At 40.6% G+C, this 20,346-nt stretch overlaps 1 protein-coding gene across 7 annotated transcripts; it reads right to left on the bottom strand.

The window, feature by feature from the left end:
• Window positions 1-1,099: 1,099 nt before the first annotated feature.
• Window positions 1,100-19,869, bottom strand: ampd2b (adenosine monophosphate deaminase 2b). Of its 7 annotated transcripts, none has more exons than XM_069140638.1 (19): window positions 13,897-13,995; window positions 13,507-13,644; window positions 8,209-8,333; window positions 7,894-8,024; window positions 7,713-7,781; window positions 7,518-7,620; window positions 7,177-7,366; window positions 6,434-6,575; window positions 6,207-6,296; window positions 5,921-6,050; window positions 5,616-5,810; window positions 5,374-5,505; window positions 5,091-5,254; window positions 4,010-4,136; window positions 3,753-3,916; window positions 3,259-3,379; window positions 2,833-3,006; window positions 2,552-2,662; window positions 1,100-2,439 (listed from the first exon to the last, which is right to left on the bottom strand). In XM_069140638.1, the coding sequence occupies exons 3-19, from the start codon at window positions 8,236-8,238 to the stop codon at window positions 2,224-2,226; spliced, it is 2,289 nt and encodes a 762-aa protein (XP_068996739.1). In that variant the 5' UTR covers window positions 8,239-8,333; window positions 13,507-13,644; window positions 13,897-13,995; the 3' UTR covers window positions 1,100-2,223. The 7 variants fall into 7 exon arrangements, with proteins under 7 accessions (XP_068996739.1, XP_068996738.1, XP_068996737.1 ...); XM_069140637.1 differs by having other exon boundaries at window positions 13,507-13,648; window positions 13,897-13,992; XM_069140636.1 differs by lacking the exons at window positions 13,507-13,644; window positions 13,897-13,995 and adding an exon at window positions 19,505-19,867.
• Window positions 19,870-20,346: the final 477 nt, after the last annotated feature.

Raw genomic sequence — 20,346 nt, forward strand, 5'->3', positions numbered from 1 at the left:
GAACTTTCACCAGTTAAACAACAATTAAACTGGGTGTGGACAAAGTGGGGCATATCACTCCCAGTGCTTAAATGAAGTATCTGGCTGACTGTTTCATCAAAAGGCACATTTTTAAAAGATATGATTACATCCCACTTGACTAAGTCAGCACACTGTATTGGCTTATCATTGGGTGCATTTATTAGGATATTAATTTATTTATTGAGTCATTTACTTATTTCTTCATTTACTTTGATGTGGCATTTTCGGGCCTCCATAGACATCTTCATGGCGTGTGAATATGAATAAGCTAATCTGGTAGCCATCTGTTTTTCATAAATCCGCATCACCTGACAAGTGACTGACACCAGGTATTGTGTTTGAAAAAAAACATTTTATCCAGAGTCATGGTGAGACTGCAAGTCTAAACTTTTCCATGACAGAGAAACCCGAATGACAGATAACTGCAGAAACACACAATTCATGCAGGGATTATTGCATAAACCTTTTACATAGAGGGATATTGTAACCTGCATACAAAACGGTTTTGCTTTTAGGAGGGGTTTTGTGCAAATATTTGCTACCACACAAAAAAGAAATAGAGATTAAGAGTTCATTTTGACCACGTCAAAGTCCAATTACAAGCTTCTTCCAGAATGTTCAGCTGCAACATGATTATCATCAGCAGATTAAAATAGAACAGCCTTCTTTTCACATGCAAGCTCACCAACAATTTGTATATTATCACACAATAGATGACCCAGGAAAAAAAAAACCACAGTTATGTGTGTTTGAGGTTGGCAGCCAGGGTTTAACTCTTTAATTTTGAAATGGAGGTTTTTTAATTGGTATGAATTTTGTGTTGAACTTCCTGCTGACTTTGATCCGCATTAGAGGGTAATGAACTGAATATAGACAGACCACACAAAGCACTCTTTGTTTCAAATCTTATTCTCATGTGCATATTTCCCCAGAGCCCTGGATGATTATCAACCACTGAGACAAAAATGGTCCTTTTTTCCCTAAATAAATGATAATCATGTTTTTTTTCCAAATATTTTTTATCTCTGTAACTTTTGTAACCTACAGTTTTGTGTAAGCTGAAAAGAGAAAAGCACTCCAACATGAATAATATTTATTTTTTTACACAAATTACATTAAATAATATTTCACAAACAGCACATACAATTCTCTGCGAGGACACACAGTGCTTTGGAATAGCAACAAACAGCCCACTGATGATACCAAGACCCAAATTGAAGGCAGGAGTGTAAGAAGGGTTGGTCAGTTTAGTTGCCTTTCAGTTCTCTAAAAAATAGTTTATTCCTGGATTTGGCACTGGATGAACTTGCGCAAGGAGTGAAAAGTGAAGGACCGGATCATCATGTCATGCATCATTCACTGTACTGTTAGTCAGAAAAGTAGCCTATTTATGCTATGAAAGAAAGGACAGATGGTACCAGAGTCAAAGTTCAGACGTTCCGTAGAAATGATATCACAAAATAGGAGTTAATATAATAACATACTACGAGTGAGGAGCATCATTGCACACAAGAAACTAATATTGACATGCCCTCATGCAACCCCACTGAATCGCTGTAAAGACTGCAAAAAAAATAACATTAAATAAAATAAAATAAAAGTTATAAAACATGAGGTACTGTCCTGTGGATAGTTACAGTGGAAAATATCAACCGTGAATATTCTTTACAAGGTTTTTGCATCACATCTTTAATCAATTTTGCTGAAAAAGGTAATGATTTCGTAAGAAGTCAAAGCTGTAGCCAGGATTTTAGATATACTGACGTCATTATTCCAGTTTTTCCAGATTGTCTTCTTTCTGTAATTGCATGTAGTTTAAGTGTTTTATCAAAAGGTTAAATTTTAAATTTGAATATTATTCAAGGCTTCATACAGGAATCATAGACATTATACAAATGTTGAGTTGAATGGTCATAAACCACTGAATAAAACGATTTTCAAAGTGAATGATCAAGAGACAGTATAAAATCACCAAGACAAATCAAACAATGGATGACTCAAACAGACTAAGGGAAGCAAACACCTTGGGTACACAGATTGTAGGTCCTCTCTCATATTGCCACAGTATTAACTCTTATAATCTTCTCGTGACGTATCTCTTCTCTTTTCATAGGCGTGATATGTTTGTAGGAGAATCTGTACATCGTCCTGATGTGAAAACGGGGAATGTGGTGAGAATTTTGTTTGTGTTGTGCTACCTGCTCACTGCTCTGCCTGCACAGCCCCCATACACAGAATCCCCTCCTCCAAGATGGTCTCCAGCTCATCTGTGCGAATGGCCTGTGTGATTAGATTCAACTCCTCACACATGGTCTCGTACCGGTATGCCACACGGATGTCGGGAACGTTGGTGCGCCTGATGTCATTACTTTCCTGTCCCTCCTTGATGCAGTTTGGTCCAAGCCAGTAGCGCTTCACCTGATCCAGGAGAGGAGACAGAGTGAAATGAAACTGTAGACTGAGGAGGGAACGGTATGATTGCAGACAGTAAAATTGTACATCTGTAATGGGCTATAATGATAATTGATACCTTGTGAGAGAATCCACTCATCAGCACACTGTTTCTGGCCAGCTCACACATGTCACAGGAACTCAGTTTCCACACCTGAGCAGCAATGCTGTACTCCTCCATCAGGGGCTCCTACAAAAAATAAACTGTTAAAACACACACTGCCAGTTTAAGGATTTTAATACGTTATATCCCAAGCAGTTGAGCTATAAATTTACACCATAAACCTTATAAATAATTTCATTGTATTTACAGTGAATTTATAACTGAAGAAAGGTGGGTTATACAAATATTTGGCTGACCTTGGTGAAGTGAAACTGCAGAGGGTCATCTGTGGACAGAGAGACCACGAGGCCTCTGGACAGGTACTCTGGCAGAGGGTTACGATGGTAGCTGAGAAACAGGCTGTTATTGCTGAGAGGGGACATGGCGATCCCTATCTGGGCCAAGTAGTACAGATACTGCAGCACAGGAGCCTGGAGGAACACCAGGTGTAATGTTGTGTAGAAACCAACAAGCAGTGCATCAGAATCAGTAGTACAGTAGCCCTGATTTTACATTAGCTTTTAAGAAACAAACATGACAATTAAAGTATGATTTCATCAAACAAAAATAAGCCAGATGAGCACGTCTCTTAAATTCAAAATTTCCTTTCACACTCCAGGAAAGAAAACCTCTTCTGTGTGTATGTGAAATGAACAACTGTTGTGATTGTGTTGAGATCGCACCTTCCTGAGCAGCAGCCCATGGGAGATATTCTCTGACAGCATGAAACCAGACACCAGGTGATGGATCGGACCCGCCTCCCCACAATGAGGACGCAGGACAAGTGTGTGAAACCCCCGCTGCCTGCAACGAAAAGACACACAGATCGTTGGAGGGTGACTTCAGATTTGTTTGGGCTCCGCAGTAGTCTGCATATATGAACACCCACTGCTGTTTTTTTTTACTGTTGCTATAAACACCAAAAACATACAATCCCAGACTGTTGGCATCAATCAAACTTTACAATCAACAGTTACAAAAAAAGAACCAACTACGAATAACAACAGGGAAAGAATATGAAAAATTTGATCAAACTGCTGAAACTCTGAGAGTTGGACTGAGGGACAAAATGGATGCTACAATGACTCACTATCACCTCCTAACGTGCAAATTGATATAACAAGACAGGACTGGAATCTTGCATATTGCACCTTTAACTGAGGTAAGGTTGACGTACCTGCGCAGGTGATTCAGGACGGTCATGTTTGCATACATGTAGTAGAGGTAGTAGGAATAGGGCGGGTTGTCCTCCTCTGTCCAGTTGACTGGCAGCGGACTGTCCAGGTTGAAGATATGTTGTTCTGGTTTTGATTCGTCATCCACACTATCAAAACCCACAACCTGTGTGAGAGATCAAGAACAGATCCATGAAACCCTCTGAGGATGGACTGCAGGGAATTTGATCCGATGCATATATTTACAAAGACATCGTACGTGCTGAAGGAAGAGGTGCAGCTCTGGGTGGCTTCTGGAGTCGATTGTAACCTCAAACAGAGGCATGAAGATATTCTCCAGCATTTCTTGGAAGTTGCACAGTTGTTTCTTTGTGTGGTAGACATCACTTTGAAGGGAGAATATAACCAAATCAAGAAGTCAGTTGGGAGATAAATATAGTTGTGTTGATGAAGTGTTTCTTATTTTGTCTCGTCTGATTTATGTATGCCAAATATTTACAAAATGACTATTCATTGAAGGGGCAGTGGGTAAACCTCAAAAAGGGTTTTTATCTTTGATTTTAATGAAAGTCCCTAGACCAGTACGAAATACAACATTTTCAACAGGTAAAAATCCTGTATTCCAAATTTCACCAAAATAAACAACGGCAAAAACCCAATATTAAAAGTAAAAAAAAAAGAAAGTAAGGGAGGTTATTCCAACATAAAAAGTACAATACAATAACTAATACAACAGCACCCTGCATGAAGCAGACTGCAACCAAATTAATTTGACCAGATGCAAAACATTACACTAAATTTGATAGGAACTTTCGATTTATCTGGGTCAAATAACAAAATTTACTTGAACAAAGAGAGATGGTTTAATTAGTACTTTGACAAACAACCTTTCCTTCTTATAATATTATGCAGTGATAATTCCAATAATAATTAAAAAAAAAAAATCCCCCCTTTTTGATGATATTTGCATGAATATGATACTCACCTTCCAAATAGGTACAGACCCACTACTTGCTATACAAGTGTATTAAAGATTTTTACATTTAATACTGAATTAATATGCACAGGTGTAGCAAATTACAGCTTCTCAATATTTTACTGTGTAGATCATTAGATTGCAATATATTGTATAAACCGTATGTTTTGTTTTTGAAATTAAAATGCACAACTCTGAATATCATCATAGTCTATCAAATACTGTGCAGTAAAAAGTAACATATTTTTAAGTAAAGTAGAAGTATACAGCTGCGTTTAGGAAACGTACAGGAGCCTTAATACGGTATGTAAGTACAGTACTTGAGTAAATGCACTTAGTTACGTTCCATTCCTGGAAAACTCACAAGAGTCGTGGCACTTGCACAAGCCAGCGCACATTGTCGGAGTAGACCTGATGTTTGACGGCCCACTTGGCCAGTTTGTCCCACTCATCTCTGGAGCGCCCGTAGATCGACAGCCGGAGCTCCACGTTCTGGTATTTGCTCTCCTCCAGGTCGGCCATCACCTCCTGAGAAGCCGAGACACAAACAGTCACCAGAGGGCACCAGAGCCTCAGACAGTCATTCTGCAGGTATCAGATGCCATGTGGGCGAGGTGCAGGTGATTGTTTATGCACTCGGTGAGCACCTTAATAATGTGACCAAAGTATTTCCCCTCAATGTAGTTGTCTGTTTTGATGAAGATCTCTCTCAGGATGGACTCGCCTATGGGATTGTATTTGGCATTGAACTTGTCAAATCGATGGAAGGTGTTTCGGTCCTGCAAAATAATTTAAACATTGTGTCACAATCTCTTACTGTGGACACAAGTATCTTTTCATTTCCACAGGCAGTGGTTCCTTTTATCTATCTTTTATGGGCGTCACTCACGGCATGCATGTCCAAGGTATCGACACTCAGGTCAAAGGCCGTCAGGTTCATGGTCTCAAACACCTCCATGAGTGTCTGACCCTTGGCTCTTTCCACATGCACAATCTCTTTAGGATACTTCTTCATGGCCCTTTTGATAAAACGTAGAAGGTGCTTCTGGTTCATACAAGATGAAGCGTGAATGTGTGTGTCGACCTATAAAATAATCCAGAAAAAGTAAATATATACATGTATATACTGGTGTCATTCTGCTGGATTAAAATAATAAAATGATTAGGTCAAGAAGAAAAAACTCTCAAGTTCACCTTACGGATATTATAAAAGTCTCGATGTGGGACTTTCTTCTGTGCTGCCAGCTCCTTCATCTCATTTAACAAGATGTGCATCTGAAATTTGGAGCTGAGGTATTGCAGACGACGATAGCAGAAGGACTTTCTGTGGCAAAGGCAGACACTTACAGTTTTAAATGATAAACTTCACTGTTTACTGGTATTTTTTTTTTTTTTTTTTTTGTCTCTCTACCAGATAATACAAAGAAGGCACATAACAAAATCAGATCAATATAAGAAGTTTCTGTTAAATCAAACTCACACTGGTCCATTGATGATGAGGGCCATCATGACGTTCATGTCAGCGATGTACTCCTGCAGGTCTGGATACGGCAGGTCCAGCTCTGTGCTCCTGTTAACAACATAACAACTAGAAGACTTTCTTTGCTGCCAACGAAATGTGTGAACTGGGTCTAAAAACAGACGAGCATCCTTTCACATTGAGGATTAAGCATGCGTGCACCAAGTGATTCATCATAAATATCTCACTTTTCCATAATGTTCCTCGTAGTGTACACATGCATGACACCATCCACCATTTTACAGCCGTAACCCATATCAGGGGGCATGCTGGCAGGGTCCTGGTTCTCGTAGGGGTGCGTTTCAGAAACAGGTGGGTGCACTGTGGAATCTGAGAGGAGACAGAAGTCGCACCGTATCACGGCTTTGAACGAGGTGGGCACGCACATGCAATCGAGGTCTGACTTTTTTTGGCCTACAAGTTGTGACAGCCTGTTCAGGGGTGTGTAACAGACGGATTGTGAAATCTGTAGGTGTGCCTGGGTATGTCTTAATGTGAGAGAACTGCACATGACATTAAACATCGTATTATCAATTATTTTAGTTAAACAGAGCTGGAATAGAGTCCTTAAGAATAGAGCTGCAAATACACAGAAATATTTATGATCACATTGAATTAATTGTATGTCCGGTTAAAGTTTTTCAGGGGAGTTTTTGTCTGAATTAAGGGATGCTGTATATTTTGGAGGCAAATTTTAAGCTAGTAAATAAACAAATGTTTTAATTACATTTAGCTGAAAATCTCTAAAATTCTAAACCTGGAATCAGAAAATGTGCTGCATATTTAAATTGGAAAAATCATTTTCACTGTCACTCGAGCTACTGATTATTCAGCTAAACATTTCCACACAAATTGGGACTTCTTGTTGGTTTTTACTATGCAGAATATAAGGGGAATAAAGTGATGATGCAAATATTATGTACATGTGTACCTGCAGTGAATATGGTCTCTGGGAACTCCTCCTCATAGAAGTCTAAGTCCAGAGGTCTCTCACTCAGCTCCTGCAGGTAACGAGCAGTGGTCCTGCAGAAGCTCTGCATCGACAGACCCATATATTTCTGTCTGATGAAAAGAGCTTTCACCACACATTTGGCAGCATCCAACAGATCTGTGAATGGAACCTTGACAGAAGAACAACAGGACAAAAAGGAATCAAGATAGAAGGAATGACATGTAATCGTTAGAGAGGTGTTATTTAACTGAGAGATATACAACAAAAGAAAGTCTGCGTTTGCTTGCTGTTTTACGTTATCAGTGACCACTATGACTTACCCCACATTTCTCCTCTCCAGAAATAGAGACTCGCTGGTACTCTTTCTCTGGGACCGGCTCTCTCTCCTGCAGGTCAGGGGATTGGCTCTGCTCCTTCATGTATCTAATGATCGATCAATAAACATATCATAAACGACTATTCCGGTGGTTTAAGTTACAGACTCAGTGTTACTCATGAGATCACTGTTGACTCACTCAAGATCTGTGGCACTGTCAGTCTTCAGGAACTCCTGTTTGGCTCGCAGGAGGATGTCAGGTTCAAACCTAAGGACAGAGAGGCTGAGCTCATTGTGGGATTATCAGCAGAGTCTGACTGCAAGCACAGTCACATGTGGTGCTGCATTAACTATCTGCCTCTTTCCTTCATCTCACTCACTTGACATCCTGGCTGATCTGTCGCTCAAGGCGATGACGTCTCTCCTCCAGCTGTTCAATGGGACTGTCCTCAGGAAACTCATAGGGGGCGCTTCGCATCTCACTCTCGGCCAGACTGCGGGAGAACAGCTCCTTCGCACACACACGCGCACACACGCGCACACACGCGCACACACACGCACACACACACACACACACACACACACACACACACACACACACACACACACACACACACACACAGTACAAAGGCCACAAGTACGTTTAAAATAATTCTTATTATGTTAATAATTCAGCAGGATTACTGAGCACTGACCTCTGCAATCTCTTTGTATTTCCCATCCATGGAAGTACGAAGGTCAATGGATTGTTTCAAGGCCACGGGGATCCCAGGCAAGGAATGCTGGGAAGTGAGGAGGTGGCGGGCACCACGGAGCTCAACTGCAGATAAACAGGGGGAGAGAGCGGCGATTTAGGAAGTATTGAAAAATGTGTGTTCTCTGATAATCTATTCTCACATGCCTTATTTTCAGAGTTAAATAAATAACAATACATTAAAACACTATTGTACAACTTTGAATAACAGAAGTAGTACTTTACTTCTTCAACAAGTTAATGTTCATAAGAAAAATAGGCACCTTTGTTGGTAGGACCAGTAGCTCATGGTGCCTAATGTTAGTTACACAGATACTGCTCAGTATCTTAATGACTTAAAGACCCTACTTGTGCTTTTGTTACACAACACTTAGCATTTATGATTATTTACTATAGCGGTGAAAGTGTAAATTAAAAGTCACTTTGTAATTTTGAATAATTTGGTTCAGTTCAAAGATTCATTGTCATTAACAGTGGAGTTTTTTCATTTTTTCATCGTGAGACAATCACATCATTAAATATTTACATTAGTTTTAGCACTGATTCTGTCCCAATCTTAGAAGCACATTCAATCAGTTGTTGGATAAACCGTTGGGTTGTTATGAGGTTATTAGGTTAGGTTAGGTAGTTACTTTATTAATCCCCGAGGGGATATTTTTTATTAGCTCAGCAGCCTCAGAGTTATCGGATTATGATTGTTTCTGTGGCAGCTGTGATCTTTTGACCATGAAGTAATGTACTCTGAAACACAGCTGAGCTCTCGGTCACCAGTGAGAGGAGCTGTGACTGTGGTGATTCAGTTCACTATGAAGACTCGTAGTTTTAGGTTGTTTTGTACATGTGCTGAACACCTCTACATAGCGGCCGCTGTTTGTTACTTTTAGGCTTCTGTATCATCCTCTGGCTTCAGTCAGACAGGGATTCCTCATATCAATTAATTTCAGTAAGGAAAGACCAAAAATCAGCTCCGACCCTTGATTTTATCAATTGTCAATAAATGAGCTTATAAACTTTGATGAAAATGGAAAGTGTCTTATCATTTTAGCAAACATGAAAAAAAGCAAATTAGACATGTCCATGAATGAGCTAAACTTGCTCAGTCAACTGATAAATAAATATTTATGTTTATATTTTACAGTGATGAAAACAGTCTGCAGACGCTTGCTGTTGCTCTCAGACAGCAGTGGTGGTTTGAGCTCAGCGACTGTTTGTGCCTTGAGACACAATGGACCATTCAGGTGGGGAGCCCATCAGCACATACACCGGCCAATACGGCCCATTGTTGCCACCGCTAGACTGCAGTTTTAAACAAACCCAGTTGTCATGGAAAGGCGAGCAGGCAAAACTGATGGGGGGATTGTCCTTGAGAAAAACACTTGGGACAAGGACGGCTGTGAGTGCATGCTGGTTACGAAGGTTGTTCATTGTGATGAGGAAAATAAGAGAGCATTCGCTGGTGAGAAACAGAAACAGTGAGTAGAGAGAGTGTCGTCACAGCTGTGTTTCCCCTCGGGTGTATATTTAGGTGGACATTAATCTTTCCCTTGAAACTCTGCACCTGCCACTGAAATATTCATCATCCTACTGAATATTTCATCTGGTGCATGCTAGAGTGTCAGTGGGGCTGTTGTCCACCAGTATTTATAGACCACACACAGAAGAAGGTCAAAGAGGGAACACTATGATATGCAGTCTGATTTATTTAACGCAGCATGTCTAAGTGTGTCTGCTCTGTCTGTGGGGACAGTAAAGGAGACCGGTTAACTGGACCGATCAGACTTCACAACAAAAAAAGCTTAATTAAAATGTATAAAATCACAGAACGGTTGCTATGAAGACATGACGGTAAAATAATTGGCTGGACCCACAACTCACCACACGTGTATCAGCTTCTACTTAACACTGTCCAATCAACACATCCCACTCAACACACAGGACAAATTTCTCTGCTCCAAAAGGCAGTGATGTGGAAACACACAGTATCTCAGACTGAAATACTTTAGTGAGGGACACTCACACTGTGTATAAATATTCAATTGTGCTCATGTTTTGCCCTATAATAGCTGAATACACTACATCCAACACTGAGGTTTAAGCCCGAGTAAGATAAAATGACACAAATGATAACAGAAACTGATGAGCAAGGAGATCACCTCTTCTCACATAATTTACACGAGGACTTTAAGAAAAAAGTAATTTTTTTTTACTAAATAAGAATAAATTAGGAAGCGCAAAGTGTTATTGAGAATTGACCACTGTGAGATATTTGAAAAAAAAATGAAGATCAAAAGAGTAAATCTGTGACTAAGATTAGAAATAATACATGACATTTCATGTATCATACCTGGTATAGTTCCTTCTCTGAATAGTGAATTTAGTAAATAAAAGCATATAGTTGGAAAACATGAAAGCAAAGAAGTTCTAGAAGCTGAAGTGCCGCAGGAATTTAAAGAGTGAAAATTAAATTCACTGTCTAAAAGTATAAATTTATTTTTAATTTATTCTGTGTTAATATATGTAAAGTAACTATTTTATTTATCTCAACTGGATGTGTTTTTACAGAAAGTAATAAAGGTAAATTTTTCCAGATTTATTGACAATTGGCTCAATTTGACCCATTTTCCATTAACCAGAGTTACAGCAGCTTTTTTGTCTGCTTTAAAATATTGTAAGTTTAATATTTTGGGGTACAAAACAAGACATGTGAAGGGACATTAGGAAAATATATTAAATATCATATTCTGACTTTTTACAGACAAATAATTATTTGAGTCTTTGAAAAAATATTGTCATGGAAATAGTTGTTAGTTGCAGCCTAAGTGGTAAAAACCTTAAATCTGTTTTTTCAAACTTCATGAAAAAAAACCTTGGTTAGATTTAGACCGTATGGTAAAATATTTGTATTAATCAAAAACAATACCATTAAAATAATACTAATCCATTGACTTTTCTCTCCTCCAAAGCAAACTGCAGTCAATAAAAAAGAGCACACATGCTGTAATGCTAACTGTGTTGAATTCCTGTCAAGCTCAAGCCACACAGATGCTCCTCTGCTAATAGGAAGGGCACGTCTGTGCAATGTAACGGCCAGCTAAGATGTTGTCTGTGCTGTCAGTCCGGGGCATGTCAAACTGTTGTGATTATAGTGTACACTGGTGTGAACAGCAGGAGGTGACCAGTGGCAAAGACATCCATGCTGGGCCACAGTAAAGCCAAGCCTACCAGACCCGGAGCTAATCCCCTAATGGCTGCTATATTTGGATCAGTAGCATCTATGGTTATATAATAGCTCATCCCCCCACTGTCGGAGAGCAAACCACTCAGAAATAAAGTCAGCCATGTTTCACTTGGACATATACGACAGGATCAAGTCGGCTGAAGGTTTTAATGATCTTATATATGGCAGGAGGAGCACAACACGAGGGCCTGATACAACAAAAGTAAAACAGATTTTAAACTATCACCGGCTCTATGAGATGCTCAATACAAAAACATGTTGAATCAAAGACGAAGCACAATCGTCCACAGCTCATCGCTCCATTTTGCCGCTGAGCCTCAAAACAAGGTCAGATAATATCAGCTTGCAGAAAGATGCATTTTTCAGTGGCAAAACAGAGTATGGTGAATCCTAACTCCAGTCTAACTCAGACCGGATGATGCAGCGTAAAAAGTCCTCGGGGATGCAATGACAAGTGGAAAGTCATCTGATGCCTACAAGCCAGAGTCAGGCGAAAGTTCATGGGTCATGAGACATCCTGTGGAGCGTCATCTGTGGATCTGCTTGTTTTTCTCTCACCTTTGTCAGGAAACTTCCCAGAGAGAGCCAAGACTCTCTGACCAATAAAAATTCAGCATAAATAACTTACAATTTTCGATGTTTATATCTAACATTCACTCTCTTTCACCTCATAAGTCCATCTTCTCTGTATCTGCCAACAAGCCAGCCATGCATCATCAACCACTGTCTACCTGCTTCCACTGACTATACAGATTTCAGCATGCAAAAAAACCCTGTGACTCAGAGCCTCTTTGGCAAATGTGTCACAGCGAACGCCGTATGTTCTCATAACGCATATGTGTCAGCGCTGCTGAGAAGGCAGGATTAAGTGTAATGACGAATATAAACAAAGCAGTAATGGAGGTTAATTTGAAGTTGAAGATTGGGTGGAATAACAAATGTTTTACTTCAAAAAAACATTTAGTAAATGCAAAGTGAGAAGCTAAACGTCATTTAAGAAGTTTTGCTTCACAGAACAGTTTAAAAGTGGCCAAATTTGTATTTAATTTTGGAGGTATTTTGAAAAATGACGAGAAAGAAGATTACAAATCTCAACAGTCACTGAAAACCGGTTTCCAAACTTGGGAGTTTTCTATATTCTTTGCTCTGGATACATTTTGGTCAGTCAGTTTCAATAAATCATCAATATTCATTGACCAACTACAATTTTAAAGAGGTTTGTCTCCCACAGGAAACAGGAATAAAATCACAAAATTAAACAGAATATTTCAGGTGTTTCATCAGAAATTGTCACACACAAACACTTCACAATGACCAAAACATCACTATCATGTTGTGAGTTTCCTATCCAAAATACAAAAACACCTGCATGAAGCAGGGAGAGTGTCTTTCGATCCTCCTCTGCTAATCTGAAGGATGCTTCCTCTTCCAGCATATTTCACTGGCTCTGCATCAAACAGTGGACATTTCTCAAGATGTGTTATGAAAGTCCTTCTATGCCCAGAGATGGTTTAGTCTCTGCAGCTGCACCGACTGCGTGTCTGCAGGTGTTGGTGTTCCAGTAGAAATGTCTTTCATGTATTTCTTTTACTGAAGTCAGCCTTCTCACTCGAACACTAAAGAAAACAAACACTACAAACATTCAGGCTGAATTCCCACTCGCCCTTAAAGCCATTTCGAACAGATCCCACTCTTGCAGGTGTAGCACAATTTATCGACCCGTGCTGCCTCTTTGTGCACAGTTGCACCTTTACACCAGCGTCAAAAGACATGAGAAAGCTAGCTGGTTTGTGGGGCAATCAATCGACACACATTCTCCTCGGCACACTAAAGACAACACTGCTAGGGGCTGTTACACAAAGCCGTCAAGGGACAGGCAAGGGCGAGTGGCTGTGGTTGTGAAAGAGGGAAAGAGAGAAAGAGGGAAAGAAAAAGGGGGGAGGGTTAGAGGGGAGAGGGTTATTGGTGCTTTTTGCAAGGGATGAGGGTAGTGGAGCGTACCTGTCTCCTCTGAGCCTGCGTTAACCAGAAGCTAGCAGGGTCGAGGGAGGAGAGAGAGAGACAGAGAGAGGGAGAGAGAGGCTGTCCTGGCAGAGAGATGGAGCGTGCCAAACAGCAAATGGCCCAGGATGGCGTCTGCTGTCTTTTCAAGATGGGTTAAACGCGATGAGAGGGAAGGAGGGATGGAGAGGGAAGGAGAGAAACAAGACAGAAACACTTCAAACACTCAGTCACATGTCAAAACTGGCAAAAACACACACACACACACACACACACACACACACACACACACACACACACACACACACACACACACACACACACGCAATACGCTCACAGAGTCAAACAGTCATGTCCTCTATTCCCTTTTTCTGTCCCTGTCATACATACAAAGAGCTGGTCCAGCAGATCCATGAACTCCCCCTCACATCCCAGCGTGTGACCCCCCTCTGTCTGCCTCCTGGTTCAGGCCAGCTGTCGCTGCACTAGCTGCCTCTGGAGCTGATCCTCCTCATTTAAATGCCTCTAACATCTATCTGGAATGTACCACAGGAGGACAAAGAGGCGGGGGGAGACGCCGGACCTCACCAGAGGATGTGGATTCTCCCGCTGTGAATTTCTCAAACAGCACCCCTGTCTTGTCCACTTTATTGTCCATGCTGTGTTTTGCTGAGGGGACCATGTGTTCGGGATGTTTGTGTCATCTCTGTATGTGTGTGTTTGTATGTGTGTGTGAGTGTGTGAGTGTGTATGTGTATGTGTGTTTATGTGTGTAATGGTGCTGTCTCAGCAGCAAGGTTTGCGATGTCACAGTCTTATTTTTCTCACCCGGTGCTGGATAGGATTAGTCTGAGGGGGATGACGGTCTAATAAATAAGACCTTGCCTCCATCTCCTCTCACATGAATGAAATTAAAGGGCCAGCACGTTGTCCCCATTACTGTGGCTGCAGCATTTTCTGGAACATACTTTCCAATGCAATAAAGCAGCACTGAGACTAGACTGAATAAAAGATTACGTTAAAAACACGGACAGCTGTTGCAATTCCATGATCTGATTTCAGAAAAATAAATGTTTGTGAAACCCTACATTGAAGCTGTCGAGTGCAAGTTTATCTGCAAGAATAACTATTTACTTGTTATACTTTTGTAATGAATGTAAATTTGCTTTGGATAACGGGATTCTTAAAAAAAATGTGCTGAAAATTCTTAGCGTCTTAGTTAATAATTACAGGAAGATTTTGGCAGGCTGCAATTTTCCTCCCCAATATGTGTTAGACTTGTTTCCATCAAATTATTTTTTTCTATTAAGATCTTCCAGATCAAGACAACTGGACATTTATCTGAGTTGTCCACCAAACAAGGCTTCTGACCTTTCAAGAGGAGCTTTTCAGGAGGGGAATAAGCATCATTAATCCATTTTAAACTCAATCAACCACTTTGTATAGTTCATGTTTGCATTGCCTATCTTATCTTCTGTTGCTCAATACTCACTAGAGTTCACCGGTAGTTTTTCTCAAGTTAACTGAAACCTGAACGAGAAACCTTCAACTTTTCAAACACAGACTTGGGTATTCTGTTTATGACAGTGTTTATGAGATCTATGAAACATAAGAAGAAGATATCAAGATGTGGCAATAAATGTCAGTGGGAACAAATAGTTTTGGTCTTTTCAAGGCATTTGTTGACAATCATTTTTTTTTTTTTAATCCTGCCAACCTCAGCCTTTAAACAATCATTTTTGTAAATTTTAATACCGCAAATATCCAACCTGAATTTTCAAACAACTCCATACGATATGCACGCAGATACAACTTCATATTTATACAACTGTATGGAAATACAAACTAAGCAATGACCTAAAAAAAACATCCTAACAGTCCTGACATCATGTACTACTAATAAAACACATCCTCTTTTCAAACTGCAGACTCAAACACATTGTTGACAAAAACAAACAAACAGAGCATTACAGAGTCAATATGACTAAATTACCACTTTGCTTCTCAAGGTTAAATGATTTCAAAGTTTTCAAATCCAAGAGGTCTAATAAAATTGTTCAGGTCCTGAAAGGTACACAGCATTGCTTCATCAGCCTGACTGCATTTATTCAGACCAAGCTCCCTCAGATGGCCAAAAAAAGCATCACACAGAGCTCATTATGGAGTGAGGCATTCGATAAAGGACCTAATGAAACTCTCGAGGCCTGAAAAACACCCTAAATTCATGAATAGAAAAAACAGCAGCAGAAGTTCACTGACAAAAGTAAAACTATGCAGATGTTTTATATTGTTATATGTGCTAATTATATTAATGAATTATTAATATTGATACACTAACATACTAATCATTAATTGATTTTACATCCAATCTTGATAGAGCCGATTGTAACTGTGTCACATACTGTTGATCATTTTCATAATTGCAATGCACCATTAATAACATGAAGACAATCAATGTGATGATTATTTTCATTTAATTATTTTGACATGTGTGGGCATATAATAAAAACAATTGTTTATAATATAAAATGTGGAGAGATGTTGTGAAGTGGAAGTCAAACTGCACCTAACAATTATTGTCATTACTGATTATTTAATTACATTCTCAATTAAAAGCCTATACGGCCGCTTCAAATGTCATATTTTGTCTGACCAACAGTCAAAACGCCAAAATATTCACGTTACTATCATAGAAGATTACAGAAAATAGAAAGCATTAATTTTCTAGAAGTTAAAACCATAATAGTTTTTATTATTACAAAGTTATTAATCAATGGATTAATGGGGTAATCATTGAAGCTTTAGTAGAAAGTAACATCAAATGGAAAAACCTAAAGGAACTCAAAACTGCACGAAAGACTTTTGGTTATATTCCACCACTGAATAAAATGACTTATTGGACAAAAATACTGATATATTTCAGTCACTAGATATTTAGTGTAATATAAGAATATGCCTGAAGCAGCGTTCACTGCACCTTTCAAACAAGATTGGGTTGATGTGACACAAACAGCAGCTGGCATCAGGTATGTGGACAGTGTACCTACTGCATCACCACACCACTAAATATGAGCAATGACACAACAAAGAGGTGGTCCTACCCTCGGGCACAAGTCCATGAGACCTCTATCAGGCTGGGTGTTGGTTCATATGAGCAGCAGAGACACAAACACCTAAACAGTAGCTGTAGACACACGAGTAGTGACTGACTGAAGGTTATCAGTGTGTTGGGGAGGGCGTCCCGCTGCCTCGGTCAGTCATTAACAAGAATTTGAGCAATTACTTGGGGAGTGACTGCAGGGTGTCTCTATGGTCATCACTGTATTTGTTCATGACACAGATCGTGACATGTGTGGGCATGTAATGATGACAAAACCTGATACAACCAAAGGAGATGTGGGCGAAGTAAAGTGTGTTCAAAGGTACATCATCGGCCTACATTACTGCCTGATTGACCATTTGACTTAGTAAACGGTCATATTGTAGGAGGTATTTAATCTTTTATCCTGTTGTGGTTCTGCTTCTCTGCAGGGGAGAAACGTAGTTTCACACGTCTATTCCTGTATACCCACCCTCTCATCCACATACATTTATCTGACAGCTGTTATGGTGAACCTTAGAATTAATCCGCAAGCAAATACTGACTGCCAAATACATCTATTGTCAAGTGGTTTGACAAGTGCAAAACAGCACGAGGAATAGACTAGGCTACCTGCTGAGTGGGGGTTGCTCTAATCTCAGAACTACCTTTTTCATAGTCAGAGAAGTGATTCACCAGCTGCCGCTCTCTGCTGAGGTTCACTCCACAAACCCTGCAATAATGTGCTAAATATGGACAATGCTACACTGCAGCCCATCACACAATAAGCAGAGAAAAGTGCTGCCTGTAGCCACGATGGGACAGTATATTATGTGTTTGGGGGTCCAGAGCCTTTAGAGAAAGATGAACTGTGAGGGATCCAAACTCATTTTGTGCTGATTAGATCCTGCTGATGGATTACTGATTCTTAGGGGTCTAATAAACTGAAGCTCCTCCATCATGCAAAGAGGGCATTTAAACAATCTTTAGGCAGACTAGTGAGAGGAGAGTGCCACACAATCTGTATTAATGATCCTGTTATGACTGGCTGAAGCAGAAACAAAAGCCACTTTAAGATTCGTTGAGCATTTGAAGCCATGGCATCGGAAATGATTCAAAAAGCCCATCTAATACAATTAAATGATCATTTATCTGCAGCCTGCTTTCACTGCATGTACTACTGTTTACACAGACTGTACTGTACAATCTGCCCTGGATTGGGTGAGCGCCCTTTTGAAAAAAATAAAAGAAGATGAGTCACCAAAATGTCATCTTTGCTTACTGAGATGGTTCCCTGGACGCTTTAACAACATAAAATGTGGCTGTTATCTAAATGTTCTTCTGAAAAGACTTTCTAAATCAAACACTGGAGGTGTCAGGACTGAACACAGTCTGCACTCCCTCTGAAATCTGCCTCAGCCAATACTGCCTCCTCTCATCAATTATTTCTCTCAGCGTGGAAACCATCTTAGTAATGCCACTGTCAGCTGTGTGCTGTAAATCGGAGTGATTACATAGTAGATCCTGATTGGGGGGTTTGGTGAATCACTCCGACTTCCAGCTGTTGCATTTGTCTACACGGTTAAAAATCAATCTCTGGCTACCTTTGCAGTCATTGTTATGTCACAGCATTTCACTGTCAGTCCCCAGTGGTGATGTGATCTGTGTCTGGAAGATTTTTAAAGACGCAATATGTTTTAAAGGAAAAGGTTGTGGCTGCATTATGCAATTCAAATATCTTAAAAAACTGCCAATTAAAATAACATTAAGATATCAGGGATCGCTTTCCCGTCAGAAGTACGCCCATCTTTCTCCTTCTGTCTTGATTCAGGATATTAATATTCATCTCTGGGAAAGAGAGAACCTGCAGTGGGGCTGAAATGATCTCACCCCATTTGTATACTTTTCTTGCCCAACGAAAGATAACCCTCAAAGTCTGAACATTGTGCTGAATGAGACATATTTTTTCACAGATTACATGAAGACGTCAAAGGTCTTTAAGAACATCACCATTTGTACATCAATTAATCCTATAAACTAAATTAATGTGTTGCAGTTTAGATCAAATGTGATTAGACTGGGATATGGCACTGACTGAACAGAAATGGCTAGTATTTGATTACTCTACTCTCTTTGTAGAGTGGATGAAAGGCTGACCAGCGTGTGCATACATCTGAGTGGAGGCTAATCCTCCCATTCAGTGGCAGAGCAAACCCTGAGGTACAAACCTACATATTCTCTCCAGGCCAAATACTGCCATCAAGCCGAGTGAAAAACAGCCTCGTCACGTTTACCTATGCAACACATCTCTGTTCTCATGGGAGACACCCCATTAAGTATACAAAAACAAAAAAAGATATTTTAATGCTTAAAGCATGCATTTTTGCCAAAAGCAAACAGTCTCCAATTTGTAGATGAGCACGTAATGAGGCAAAGTATGAGTTTTCTCCTGATAAAAAACAAGTTAAGCAACATCAAAATTGTTTCATACAGCAGTGACTGTGCATACTGCAAATTACCGACGAGGATTGAGCTGATGCATGTTGTATCATTTCTAAAAAAAATAAGCCTGAAAACTAAGGGATGAAAGCTATAAGTCGACACACTTATCTGAAACTGCAGGCTATGGATGCTGAAATCGTCCACAAAGAGCATCCTCTGCCTCACCTGTCTAATCAACAGGTTTGTATTTCCCCAAACTACTTCCAACGAAAAAGTAATTCAGACTCTTCTTTTGAAGGCTGCTTTCTGCCGCTGATCCTCCAGAAAAACCGAAAATGAAAAGTCTGATTTTACATAAAGATGCACATTCCTGGACTAAATCTCACTGGTCTCCCTTCATGTGAATTCCTCTCTCTGTTGCACGATCAACACACTCACCCCGTCTCCCTCTGCAACCCCCACACTCCCTCCACTTACCTGTGTTGGCTGTGTACTGCAGGCTGCCGCGCTTCCTGAAGGGGGAGAGGGGCTTGTTTTTGGCCGCGGAGCCCCCAGCTGCGCTCCCAGAGGGCAGGTTAGAGGACATGTTCCCAGGTCGTATGGTTCAGCTCGGCTCGGATGGGAAAAGGAGAGCGGGGGGTGAGTCAGAGCTGCGCAGGACGGAGGAGAGGGAGAGAGGAGGAGAGGCAGGCGGAGAAAAAGAGAAGACAAGAGGACAGACAGGGACGGAGATGTGGCCAAGATGCTGGGAGCATGAGGGAGTTTGATGGCAGTCAGCGTCACTGTGTATGTTTTTGTGAGTGTGTATGTGTGCTACGTGCCCATGAGCATGGATTTCCAGACTGATTGGTCCAACGTGGGGCTGCGGAGCATCCCTCTGCAGCGAAACAGGCCCCGCCCCCTCCGAGAAGACTCCCGTGCCTGAGCTGCAGCACGGATGGAGGCTGGTGGGAGGGTGTGTGTGTGTGTGTGTGTGTGTGTGTGTGTGTGTGTGTGTGATGGGGAGCTTTGGCTCCCCCCCGCTGCCATGCACAAACACACACGCACACAGGGGACAAAACACACAGCGGCAACAGCAGCAGCAGAAGCAAAAAGCAGCTGCGCAGTGCTGCTGTTGCCGTGACAACCACGAATCCATGTGTGGGCAAATCAGCAGGGAAAAAAAAAGTTGTTTACAGAAGTCAACAATTCAAATGTTTGTGAGTTACACTTACGTGAAAGTACACCTACATACATATGGTGCAAACTGATTAGGACTACAACCAGTGCCTCGTGGCTCTATTGCTGTTTACATCCATATCTGTGGAAACTTTGAGGGA

The sequence above is a fragment of the Embiotoca jacksoni genome, unplaced genomic scaffold (genome assembly GCF_022577435.1).
Source record: "Embiotoca jacksoni isolate LCO1_2020_lvr unplaced genomic scaffold, fEmbJac1.0.p SCAF_9, whole genome shotgun sequence".
NCBI classification, from domain to species: domain Eukaryota; kingdom Metazoa; phylum Chordata; class Actinopteri; family Embiotocidae; genus Embiotoca; species Embiotoca jacksoni.